Source organism: Euprymna scolopes, chromosome 14 (assembly GCF_053919585.1).
Source record: "Euprymna scolopes isolate OS-2025 chromosome 14, ASM5391958v1, whole genome shotgun sequence".
In the NCBI taxonomy this organism is placed as follows: Eukaryota; Metazoa; Mollusca; class Cephalopoda; order Sepiida; family Sepiolidae; genus Euprymna; species Euprymna scolopes.
The window spans coordinates 32,713,725-32,728,130 of NC_136495.1; the positions used below are offsets into that span (position 1 = coordinate 32,713,725).

The 14,406-nt window shown below is 34.2% G+C and overlaps 1 protein-coding gene across 1 annotated transcript in view; it reads left to right on the plus strand.

The window, feature by feature from the left end:
• LOC145292712 (uncharacterized) overlaps nucleotides 1-3,639 on the plus strand; it is a 47,592-nt gene extending 43,953 nt beyond the window's left edge. Inside the window, exon 5 of the mRNA XM_080138749.1 lies at nucleotides 3,035-3,639. Within this exon, the coding sequence (XP_079994875.1) occupies nucleotides 3,035-3,639 (605 nt within the window). The remainder of the gene's footprint in view (nucleotides 1-3,034) is intronic.
• Nucleotides 3,640-14,406: the final 10,767 nt, after the last annotated feature.

The window sequence follows — 14,406 nt, forward strand, 5'->3', positions numbered from 1 at the left end:
AGTTCTTTCGCCAGAATTCTTGAAAACTGGTATCACAGAAGCAGTTTTCCAGCAGGTAGGAAAGCAAGAAGGCATTTGTTGTAAAGTTTGGAGAAAAGTCAAGGAGGGGTTGATTAGCAGGGTCCAGTGTGGAGTTTGAGGCAAACCGACTGACAAGCATGTTAGCCTTCTCCGTTGCTGAGCAAACAACCTCATTATTTTTGGATAGTGGGGGATTGTTGATTGCCCATTATTTACTACACTGTTGTAGATTTTCCAGAAGTCACGGGTTCCTAATTTCTGTGCTTCGATGCATTTTTTGGTGGTTTTAGTAAATTTTCTCTTAGCTGTCGCTATTTCTTTCTTACAGTTACTTCTGGCTTCTATATATTTCTGTCTGTTTGAACTGGACTTATGTCGGTTAAATCTGCAGTACGCATGCTGCCTTTGCGCGATGGCAGCTGCACAAGTAGAAGCAAACCATTGGGGAGAGTGGGGCTTGCTATAAAGTTTAATTGTTTTACATACTTTAACGAGTAGTTCTCTTCAAATCCTGGTCACAGCACCAAATATTATATATTTATTAATGCAGTCTATATTGTATTAAACATCTTTCAAAGTTCATAGATGATTATGTTGTGTTGGTATTATTCTAAGGAGTCGCGTATATTCTTGAGAAAACATTTCACTTTATTTAAGCTCCCACCAAGGAAGGAAGAGCAAGAGAGAAAGAAATAGAGAGAAAGAGAGAAAGAGCGCGAGTGAACATGAGAGAGTTACTCATGTTTAAATTATTTACCGTTATGTTAAATCATTTTAAATACAAACCTTTCAGTATTCAAGCAAACCAAGACTGGCAGTCCCCCAACTTTATTCTTCTTTGTGGGTCACGTCTGACGTCATGTCCGATCGCTTCATTTACTTCAACCTCTCACAACCTAAAAATGTCGATTATTTTACCTCGTTGTTTTGTCTGAAGTGCTTCCTATCTACTAACACATAATAGTACTAGTTAATAATTCCCATAAATATTTAATCTGATTTCATAAAGCGAATGGATTAAAGACTGAAAAATGAAAACTTTGGAAGACTTACTTGGCCGGATCATTGAAATAAATAGTAAATAGATTTGCTAAACATAAAAATTAACATCAAAACGTTTGTATGCAAAATACACATGCTACTTATTTATTCAGTGCGGTATTCGGACAGAGAGAAGAAAGGAAGAAAGGAAGAGATAGCGAAAGTAATATATATATATATATATATATATATATATATATATATATATATATATGTAAGCATAAACCTGACTAATCCTAGCGTGGGTGAAACGCGGAATATTTTGTTTAGCTTAATTGTCATAGATATTTTATAACTTACTACACACACACACACACACACACACACACACACACACACACACACACACACACACACACATATATATATAGTAAGTTATAAAATATCTATGGCAATTAAACTTTATAGCAAGCTCCACTCTCCCCACCAATTTTTCTCCATTGACTACATGGACGCGTTCCTTTTTTCTTATATCGATGCAACTCACCGGACTTTTATTATATATATATATATATATATATATATATATATATATATATATATATATATATATATATATGTATATATATATATATATATATATATATATATAGAGAGAGAGAGAGAGAGAGAGAGAGAGGAAATTAAAACTGCTTTGGATAGTGTTGTAATAGTAGTATTAGTAGTATATATATATTCTTCCGAACTTTCTAAATCTCACTCTCTCACTTTCTCTCAATCTCTCTCACTTTTTCTTAATTTTCTCTCTCTCTCTCACTCTCTCTCTCTCTCTCTCTCTCTCTCTCTCACTTTAACTAAAAATATTAAAAAAAAAACAGTTTGCTACACTAATTCCTTCTCATAAAGAAACGTAAGTTTCGCCTTTTTTGGGGGGGTGGGGTTCCATTTAAATAAACTCAGCTATAGTTATTACATATGTTGCTTACTTATTCTACAGATTTCGGGTAAAGAGGATATATATATATATATATATATATATATATATATATATATATTGACATAAAGAGGTGCATATATATGTGTGTGTATGTGTGAGAGAGAAAGAGAGAGTATATTATGTTCGCACCCAATAAATACGACTACCAAGCGGAGAGAGTAGAGGGAGCCACAAGTGACTGACTGAGTCAGAGAAAGGCTAGAGAAAGTATTTTTATCACTCGTGCGGCGTTTAACCAAGAATATAATGTACGACTTCGTGTTATTCTGTTTACTAGCCTATGACTAATAACAGTATAAATATATAACTAGCAACAGAGAAAAAGAAAGACAGATAGATAGATAGATAGATAGATCGTGAAAGAGTGCGAGTGAGAGAGATTATAATGTGTTTGACTAAAGGCCACCTTTTTTTTTGTTCAGGTATTATATATTCCAGTAGATGGATAGATAGAAATAGGTATAGATAGATGAAAAACGGAAAGACCTACATGTCAACAGGTGCGTCCATCTTCAAATTCTTCCAGAACTCAGCATGCTAAATGTTTAAGTTGACTCTGACTTTTTCCTTTTGACACTTCGTCCTCCCTAAGCTATTCTAAATATATGATCTATAACAAACAGAATGAGACAATAGTCCTTAATACGTAAACATTGTAATGTTTTGCAATTCTTAATTTTGTGGGATGAAGGCTGATTGTTTGTATTACTTACTTTAATCGGACTATTGTTCTCACGTTGAGTGTTATTTGCGCAACGTTTCGGTCGGTGTTCACATATACGAAAACACAGCGAAAAATAAAACAACTCCAAGAATACAAAACCATACGGAGCCAGTAAGTTTTCTCCTTTCCTTTTCCAAGATGGCGATTAACATGCCTGCCGAAGTTAGAAGGCTACATCGACCTAAACTTTGCACAAATAACACTCGCCATGAGAACAATAGTCCGATAAAAACAAGTAATACTAGCAATGTCTTATTTTAAAATATATTTTTTATTCAATTTAACCGTTTTCTGCTTTTTCTCTTTAACAGCTTATTCGGGAAACCCCCTTCGCGAATGTCCCAAACCGCCTAAACCAATGACTCGAAAACCCACCACCATAAAAAGGACACATAAGTCTCAAACTACCAGAACTACAACAATATTATCAAAAACTCCCAGCATTAGGAACGTCTCAGCAAAAGCAGAAACCTATCATACCGACCGAGTGAGCTATAAGGCCCCAAACACGTATTCATCCGAAGCTATCACAATCCAATCATCGATGACCACGTTACGCGCATCAGATCAGACAGAACAAAGGGTCAGTGCTAAAACACACCACCAGAAAGTCACAAAAATCATAGACGTAACGACAAACCCAGAGGGCCAACAAGAATCCACGTACGTTGAAGGCGTAAATACTTTACCAACCACAGACGTTACAAACGAGGCAGATCTTGGATCTTTTGAAAAACTGGAAAGTTCCAAATCGAAACACAGAAGTTTGATAATTGGGAGTTCAGTATTTGCTGTCATTCTTGCGTTAGTTTTTAGTGGATTCGCCTTATTGTGTTACACGCGGAGAATAAAATTATGGAATGTTAAAAGGGCAAACCGCGAAGTTTCTGGGTTTTCTAACCCAGTTTATCGTTAGAAAATAAATTACTTTTTGAATAAATAATTTTTGTGTGGTAGTTTTTAAATAAATAATTTTTGTATGTAGTTGTTGTTTCTTTATTATGGTTATTATGTTTAGTACACACACACACGCGCGCGCACCCATATATATATATATATATATATATATATATATATATATATATATATATATATATATATATATATATATATACAATATTTATTTCCAAACACTATGTATACATATTTAAAAGGCGGACCAGTGGTTTCATTGTATTGAAACAGCAATTAGTGGCAGAATGAAATCAATGCAACTCCTCAGCGACTTTGAAAAAGCAAAACAACGCGAAAGTAAACAAACAGAGAAAACCACTGTTTAACGGGCGTTGTCATTGCTCGGAGTTCCTGATATAAATGTAGACCTTAGTAACCGACGCTAATAGATTCTGTTTACGGAAGGAAGGAAGGGATAACAGGAATGGTATTGTAGGGCGTGTGCGTGTGTATGTTTGCGCGCAAGCGTGTGTGTGTGCGTGCGCACACGCGCATGTGTATATGTATAATTAGCAGGGAATGGTTTCGAAAACCTCTCTGAAAAATGAAAGTCTTGTTTAAACGAACACACAAACCTCTAAAGATACAACGATTAAAGGTAAATAAATAAATAATATACTATAAAAATACTATAAAATATATAGTAAAATTAAAAAAAATATATATAATATATAATAATGACAAAATAATTCAAATAAAAAATAATAAAAAATAATAAAGAACATTTTATTAATAGCAGTATATATATATATATATATATATATATATATATATATATATATATATATATATATATATATATATATATACACCGAATATCCTAACTTCTTACGATTTTCCTGAAAGTGGATCACATGTTGAATATATGAAATCATAAAATGCCCTAATTTTCGTCTATGAAAATTAAATAGTAAATAGTTTAAAGGGGGAATAACTCTCACAGTTTAAACAAATAAACTTATTCCCGCTTTTAAAGGAAACTTATGTATGCTAATAATAATTGAACATAACTTTAATTAGATATGAATAAAAAACGAATAAATTAAATTTAAATTAATAATCAATTAAATTAAATATACATCAAATTTAAAATAAATTAAATATAATAATGGTTAATTACGGGTTTCCATACTTTATTTGGTGAAAAGAGACAAACGAGAGGATGTTTTTTGGCGCAATAACATTTTTCAATCGTGTTTAATTTGGCGACAAAATAGCTGGCAAGAGTCATGTTTATATTATAAGTTAATATTAAAAAAAATTAAACACATTTAAAAATTTATGTTGTAAAGGAACATTCTGAAATAATGGAATTTCAATTGTTTTAATCCTTTAAAAATTAATCAATTTTTAGCGATTCAACTGATTATAGTATATATTAATTAGAAAAAACGCTATTAAATAAAACATAATAATATTAAATTTATATCAATTTTTATTGCAACTTCAAGGTAAGTGTTTGTTGAGTACACGGATTTAAACTTTTAAAAAATAAATATGTTTTTACTCATTTGAACTCTTATGTTTCATAATAAATAGAAATTTCGATTAATTTAAATATATTTTATTCGAATTTCGAAAAAAAAAAAATATGAGGAGGGACACGCACTAAAACATATCCCCCTAATATATTTTACGGAAACTGCAGTTGATATGTAATTTCATTCGAAAATGGATAAGTATCGAAAATTTCATGAATATCTGATCATTAGTTGATTTTTGCTAGATTTATTGAACACGGGTATGTTTTCAAGTTCGGAATGCCTACTACAGGGGAACGTTATTTTAAAGCGTCAAACACGATTTTCGTCTCGCATTTTAATTATTTTCGTACGCTGAAAAAAAAAATCCTTTAAATTGTTGCTAGTTTAATTTTCCCTTCTTCTTTTAAATGGTACAAAAGTTATATTGATAAAATTAACTTATAATAAATTTCCATCATGCTGCACATAGAGGGGTTAATTCTGTGGTGAACTTTGGAGGTGTCTGGTAGAATAAATATATTTTTTGTTTTGTTTGTGTATGGAAAGTTATTTTGGTATTTTGTACGACCTGCCTCAGCGTAGTATAAACACCCCCAACCTCCCCATGTTAAGAACAGCTTTCGGAATAAACACCCCCTCCAATCTTCAAATGTGAAGAACGGCTTTCGGAATAGACACCCACTACCTCCCATGTTAAGAACAACTTTCAAGGTTGGGGTGTTTATTCCGAAAGCCATTCTTAACATGGGAAGGTTTGGCGTGTTTATTCCGAAAGCCGTTCTTAACATGGGGAGGTTGTGGTGTTTATACTACGCTGGGGTTACCCTTTCCTTTCCTTTTAAACTCTTTCCTTTCCTTTTTTCTTCCAATCGTTCCGTCGTTCGCCAAGCGTCACCGAACGTTGCCGAACGTTGCCGAGCGTTGCCGAGCGTTGCCGAGCGAGACTTACGGGAAAAAGCGGGCTTTAAACTGCAGAAGTAGCGGAAGATGCAGTAACGATCCATTATTTTTCCTGACGACCCACTATACTATCTTCCTAAACTATGAACTCTTCCTAACAATAGCATATTTATTTCTGTGTCATAAATGCCACCATTAGATTTTATTGCATACATTTTCCCTTTGTTGTCATGTTTTATTCGATGTTATGTATTTTTGTTACTCCCCTCTGCAACCAATAATACACACATAAACGCACACACAAACGCATAGACCGATACTATGCCTCTCTGAAATATATTCCAAATAATGATGGGTGATCTGAAACACACACACAATGGTACATCATACGCACATACACGCATACACATATATTCATACATATGCAATATATAGTTCCATTTCAATACATTATATGGGATCAATCAGACTTGAAACAACCCAGCATCAACAAATAAAAACACATTTGAATTGGCGCTAGTTTCGTTTGCTTTTACTTCCTTTTGGATGATATTATTTTTATGGAGTGGAAGATCCTGCTCGTATAATACATTCGATGAAACTTTTTATTTGGATTAGCGAAATTCTGATGTTTGCAATTGTGTGGAATGCTATTGAAGTTAATGCTTCTTATGTATTTCCATAGCGAATGTATGACCTAAAATAAGAGCTTCCGATTATATAGGAGAAGTAATACTATTTTAGAACAAAAAATCATATTCTGAAATAATGGTTGCTTCTTTCTTATGAATTAGCAGTTACCATTCAAGAATACGCCAATCGACAATCAGTGCAACAGAGAACGAGCTGTTGTGGCATCCTCTGGTCTTGCTCTGTTGAACTATTGTACTTGTTTTTCTTTTACTCCTTTTCAAACAAGGCATATTGCCATTTGGACGCGAGGAATTATTATGTGGCGTCGTTTCTTACATGGACTGTGATGAATTGAGCAACGAGATGTCTGTTCACATTAAATTTAAACTATTGCATGCAAGTACAGTAAAGGAAGTAGGTAACAGGAAGGGAATTCCAAAGTACAACAGTCCGAGGGAAGAAACTATTAGAGTAGAAGACTTTCCAGCTTCTAGGGATCTCAACAATAAAGGCGTGGGAGTTTGCTGCTTTATAGGCTAGTCAAAAGTATGTACGTTGAGGGGGGCACAAGTGCTATTAGTTCATCAGAGCACATTCCATTAATTAAAGTACTTGTAAAACAGGCACATGGATGCAATACTACAGCGGTGGAATACAGGTTGGAGCTTTAACGATAGTGAAGGACCTCATAAATTTGAAGCCTTTTTATGAACTCTGTCTTAGAATGAGATGCTCGCAGTAGATGTAACAGTCCAGATGTTACAACAATACTCCACATTGTGGCTTTGTAAATATATAGATAGTATTTGGTGGGAGTCATTTTCTAGCACGGCAGAGAGCTTACCTCTGTAGCAACCTTGGCAATATTCTCAATATATTTGTTCCAATTCATGTTGTCTGTGAACGTTAAGCTGAGGTAAGTTGTTATTTGTTATCACAATTAGTGGTTGAGAATGTGTTTGCAATTGTTAAACAATGAAGTTTAGTCTTAGTCGAATTAAATGTTACCATCGATTTATGGCTCCATTCCACTATCGACTGAAGGTCGTTTTCCAGGGTTTCTGCCATTGCCTTTGATGCATGTACATTCGTTTTTCCCTCATATCTATTACAGAGCGTGGTATCACCAGCAAATATACCCATTTCGGCACAATTTTACTAGCGGGATCATTTATGAATATCAGAAATAATAAAGGATCGACCCCTGTGGCACCCCTGCATTAATATCATGTCTAAATGTACGGCCATCGAGGATAACCTAGATTTTTCTGTTACTGATTCTCCATTACTCACCGCACTAATATAAATTTCTAGAAATCTAGAGTTCCTATTTTCTGCGACTTGATACATTTGAGTAGTTCTAGACGGTACACTCTTCCAGGCCTTCTTTCTCCAATTTAAGGAAAATAGCCAAAGACTTTGTGTTATCTTTAAATAGGAGTTAGTTAATGGTCAACTGCCTGAATTGCCTTTACCTGGTAATCTAGACGTGGCTGTTCAGATATTTTAGCGGAGCCAGTATGTGATATCTCTTGCGTGCTGGCATACTACCCCTATATTCCAGCCTTGTACTACATCTTCCCGCGGTGCGCGTAGGGGTCTGAGATAACGTACGTATATGAATTCCTTATGTATATATAGTTTACTTTGCAGAACACGGTGTCTTTCTTAATCAACTTAGATTTAAACTTACACACTATGATGACATACTTGCAGATAGATATTTAATTAATATTACTACTCCCTTCTATTTCTGAAATGATCATTTATGCAAACTTAGATATAAACAACTTAACGATATATCTAAATAAAAAAAAACTCACTATAAATTGAGATTTACAGTGAAAACGATTTACATTGAACACCTAAAAATAAAGATAAAACAATTAAAACTAAAATTTTCCAAATTAAAGATTAAAACTGAAAATCGCAAAATATGAGCTAAATAAAATCCTAAAATTAAAAAAATAGGAAAAGAATGTATAAATATTTTAAATATACAGAAAACCTAGGATATAATTAAAAGAAAAAACTATGGACGGAGGGGTTGCAGCAGTATTATTATACTCATTTGTTCGTTGCTCAAGATATGCTTGGTGCATATTTTAAGTGCTTGCAATTAAGTATTGTTTCTTGTTTAACATTAAGCAAATTGTCCCTTAAACTTTCAAGCTTCTTAGTATAAATATTAGCATTCTTTATTATTCTTAGTAGCTATTTTACTAATATATATCATGTAAGTAAGTGTTAAGTTCGCCAATGAACAGCCGACTGTGATAAGTTATTAGTGATGTATGCTACTCCGACCGAAGACGGAGGTAATGCTCGAGAGAAGATGGTCTCATGATAACAGAACAAATATTACACTACGCTCCCCCCAAAAGAGGGCATGGCTACAAAATCGAAAAGTACATTACCCACGTCCCCAAAGAAGGAGGTAATGTCTGAGGGGATGACAGACGTATCTTTTAACCCCCGGAGTCGTGGGGGAGCTGCATTACTTTATGCAGCGTGTCCTGGGCAAGAATAGCCTAGCGGCACCTATCCCTCTCCAAACTGGGAGGATGATAGTAGAACAAATAATACACTATATCCTCTAAAACAAGGGATAATGCATGATGGTCTCATGATGAATGAAGAAATATTCTGCATTATTCCCACCTCCAAAAGAGGAGGTAATGCATGAAAAACAGAACAGATATTACACTCCCATTCTATAAATTGAGCATAGTACATTAGTAGAAGTAATAGTTTTGTTTCGAATTTTTGATGAAAGATTCTAAATATCTATTATTAGTAAGAAAGCAATAGTACATTAATAAAAGTAATAGTATATTTAAGCTTCAGACAGACAGACAGGCAAATCTTCATTAATAATAGATATAGAAATAAGATTTATTACTTTGACATTTGATTTACGTACGTGATTGTTGTGTGTAAAGAGATAAGCATGTAAATTACATAACTAAAAAATGAATTATTCTTAACGTTTAAAGAGGCATTACAAAATATTAGATCAACACAGAATGGGCAAAGCGAGAAAAATATATAGAAATTGAAGCTAGGGAATTTAAGTTGACTGGTTTAGTTACTCATACATTTCGCATGAGAATAATTAAATCTCTTTTTTTTTAAAACGCAACTCAAATCCACAAACTGTAGAATATTTATACACATACAAGTTTGATTAAATTAAATTGGTGATATGAACCAATAAAAACCAATACTTTTTCTATAGCGCTCAACACACACACACACACACACACACACACACACACACACACACACACACACACATATATATATATATATATATATATATATATATATATAATAGCAAGCCGCCCGGCATTGCCCGGTCGTAAACTACGCTTAAATATGATATTTGGATTAATGCAGATTTCGTATTTATTATATTATGTTGGACCTAATATATAGTAATGATTTGAAAAGTTAAAAAAAAATGATTCGTGCGCCACCACCGAGAATCGAAACCAAAACGTTTAGCTTACGATTTACTTTTGCCCAGATTTTCCCAGGCTAAAACTCAAAGTTTTGCATGGGTTCGAATATCCCATATATTAAGTTTCATATCTATAGACCAAAAACTGACAGAAGAGTTTGGTAGGTAAAATTGATTAAACAAATATATACGCATACATAAAAAGAAATAGGTTTGTATTTACTATAACCATTTTTCGCAAATATTACGCAAGTATAAATCATGTAGAATATTTGCATGAATGTAATTACATGTAATAGTTAACTAAAGATGACCCTCCCATGAGAAAACCGAAAAAACTAATAGGGAATTAATTAAAATGAATGTTTAAAGAATATGCAATTAGCTAGATCTTTTGCAGATGAATGCAATTCTACGAGACAAGTGTAACAAAGTCGTATTTTCTTTTTAAATAAATAGAAAAAAAGGGTTTTAATATGAATATCAATACACAAAAATTCCAAATGTATAGGCGTCTACACACAGACACACAGACACACACACACACACACACACACACACACACACACACACATATATATATATATATATATATATATATATATAGAGAGAGAGAGAGAGAGAGAGAGAGCGAGAGATAGAGCGAGAGTGTGAGTGAAAAGTTCCGACTGTCGTCTTTATCAGTCGTGCTTCAATCATGGCCTAGAAGATGAAATCGCCATCTATCTACCTATTACTCTCTCTATATATATACATTTATATATAAAGGCCACTTTGTGTGTTTGTCTGTATGTGTGAGTTTGTTCACTATGTACCCCGAAACGGATCGGCCGATTTATTAAAATTTCACAGAGATGTAGTTTATGTGTCTAACACTGTTCTTAGATATGTTTTCTATCGGAATGCCCCCGATAAGTATCGGAAATCGTTAATCAAAAACTCTGATAAAAAAAAAACACAGTCTAATTTGGGTTAAAAGTAACACCTCTATACAGCTTAACAGCACAAGTGTATTTCAGAAGTTTTGTCACCGCACAAGCAAAAAGGCCAGGCAGTAGGTTTTTGGATAAGACAGAGGCGCGTTCGAAACAAATGTTTCTATTTAGAGCACAACTGAACCATGAAAATTGACTTTTGCACTCTAAATGCATTTTAATTCAAGCCGTTATATAAAAAATAATTTTATAAAATAGTATGTTCTCTACAGTGCAATGTAGACTACAATGCATTGTGGACTAAGTCACTGTGAAGAGGCAAATGAATCTTCCTCCCGGTCCTCAGTGATGGGTCCCTTCATAGTAAAGGTAATCAATCGATCTGATTGAATAACGGGTGCTTTCACCGATTTCGATGACAATAGAAGCATTGGAACGTGGAACATTTATTGACCCTCATTCAATCCCGGGCAGTGTCAGGATTTCCTGCTAGTATATATATATAGTATGCATAGATCATCGTATAAAGATTAGATCACTGTCTGGCTTACGTAAAGAAAATCATTTAAAAATTAAAATGTTTAAATTCGACGTTATTTCACGCGGTTAATGGTAGCTGAATGGATACGGTCTTTGCTAATCGAGCCAGAGATGGCTCGTGTTGCCGAGTTCGACTCTGTCGACCGGTGTTAATCGTGACACTCTGCACTGAAGATTCCCGAAAGGATGAAATACTAGTGTCTGTAGGTATTTACTTATTATAGTAAAAAAATAATTATGACATTGTGGACTCCCACTTGTAAATAACGAATTCTTTCTGTTTCAACAAATTGAGTTTTCGGCATTTAATAACGTTTATTATTGTGCTGTTGCTTACTCTTAAACACAGTCAAAAACGTTGAGTTCTGATCCCGGCTTGGGGAAGCTACTTGTCTAACTGCACCGAAGGCAGTGATAAAGCGAAACTCCTTGTCTATTGACGATTTTACACACAAGCACACACACACACACACACACACACACACACACACACACACACACACACACACATTGGTAATTTTTTTATTTTCTAATAAATACATCGACAACACATAACCTAATTAAATGACCCAATTCGTCATTAAGCCTATCAATTTTATCCTGTTATCTTTTGTTTACATTTTATAATGATAGATATTAGGTTATGTTTGGTATAAGCAAATAGCAAAAAATGGGCCAGTTATACTCACCCGAGAATTCCTGTTTGGTTAGAGAGGGCGTAGACAATCTATGGTCTGTGTATCGAATACGACCCGACCAAACTTTTCGTTCGCCTCGTGTAAACATTGTATAGAGGTAATCTAGTCAGTTGCCATCTGACATTTATGGCCAATCTATATATCTATAAAAGTGAAAATGTGTGTGTGTATGTGTGTGTGTCTGCGTTCATTTGCCTACCAAATTACTCTGTCAATTTTCAGTTTACAGACTCGAGATTGGACATTTGAGTATGGAGATTTGGGAAAAAATTTTTAATCGGTTTTCGGCCAGAAATTCGGCTAGCAAGGCTAGCAAGGTATCAAAGTTCAACGATTTGACCTTTGAAAACTCTATCAAACTCCTCCGCCAATTTCGGGTCTAAACACTTGAGATTTTAAATGTAAGTTACTTGGACAGGATCTAACTTTTTAATTTGATTGACCCCCTAAAATAAATGTTGAGGGGTCAAAATTGGGGTCAAAGTTAAAAGAATTGAACTCTGCGGTCTCTACCAATAAAGGGTATTTAGAGATAGGACAAGGTTTTTAATCGGGTTGGGTCGAAAATTTGAGTTGCTAAGAGGTTCAAAAGATTTGACTTTGCGATATCTAGCAAACTACTCAGCCAATTTTGGTGAAGCAAATGTCATTAATTCAAAATAATAAACATATTGTTTACTAGCAGTAAAAACTGACATTGTTCGGAATTATATAAATAATCAACGAATGTTTCACACGCCCATATTTTTATTGCCATTGAAATCGGTGAAATCACCCATTTTCAATCTAATCGATTGTCTGCTTTATGAGGGACCTATCTCGGTGCGCCGAAAGGAAGCTTCATAATCCTTCCCGCAGTGATTTAGTCCACAATACATTGTAGTCTACATTGCGCTGTAGAGAACCTAACGTTTATTTTATAAAATTATTTTTTAATATATAATAGCTTGAATTAAAGTTTAAAATGCAAAAAGTCTAATATCATGCTTCCATTGTGCTCTACACAGAAACATTCATTTCAAAGGCACCCGCGATATCAAATAACCTACTGTTTATTTTATATGCCTGGTCTTACTGATTGTGCGGTGATAATGACTTAAATTTAAGTAAAATGAAAAATCAAGCATTATTGGGCAATAGTGCTTTAGACAGAAACATTCATTTCGAACGCGCCTGTTACATCAAAGAACCTACTATTGATTTTATATGTCGGGCCTTTCGGCTTGTATAGTAATAAAACTTCTCAAATGCACTTGTGATGTTAGTCTGTGTAAGGCGTTAACTTTGGTCGGCACTGCTTGTTCCTTCTTTCATCGGATTATTTCGATTATCAATTATCGACTTATCGAAAATATTCCGATACAAAACCTATCTAAGTCACTGCCAAGGCACTTAAAGTACCTTCGTTTGAAATTTCATAAAAATCGGCCCAGCTGTTTTCGAGTCCAGAGGGAACTCTCTTTCTCTCTCTTTCACACACACGGACAAAGTTCTTTTGATATGATAGCAGATATAAATTGGATTGTGTAGTTTTGCTTGGGATGCGAATCCTTCGTTGAAGTATTAAATGGCTGGATTGGCAACAAACTTTGGCTCAGTACATAATATAAAACGATCACAGCGGTGAGCGAACACATGGATATGTTCGTACACACACACACACACACACACACACACACACACACACACACACACACACACACATATGTGTGTGTGTGTGTGTATGTGTATGTGTGTGTGTGTGTGTGTAAAATGTATGTTTGTCCGTAATTGATAATCTAAATAAGCACTGAACCGATGGCTTCGACATTTTGGTATGGTATTTTCATCGCACCTATGCGTGTTTTTATATATCTCCTTTTAATTATAGCATCATACTTTAATTTTTATTTAATAAATTAGGTGGTTTTCTTTGTAACGATGTTGCCATTTTTTTATTTGGGGAAATATCACCGCCCGCCAGTGATTCACCAGTCACGTGACATCACTAAAAGGAACTTTCGGTGAACATAGTGTCTCGCTTAATGTAAACAGAATTTGTTTACAGTATGGGTGTATTAGAAATGTTTCCAAAAT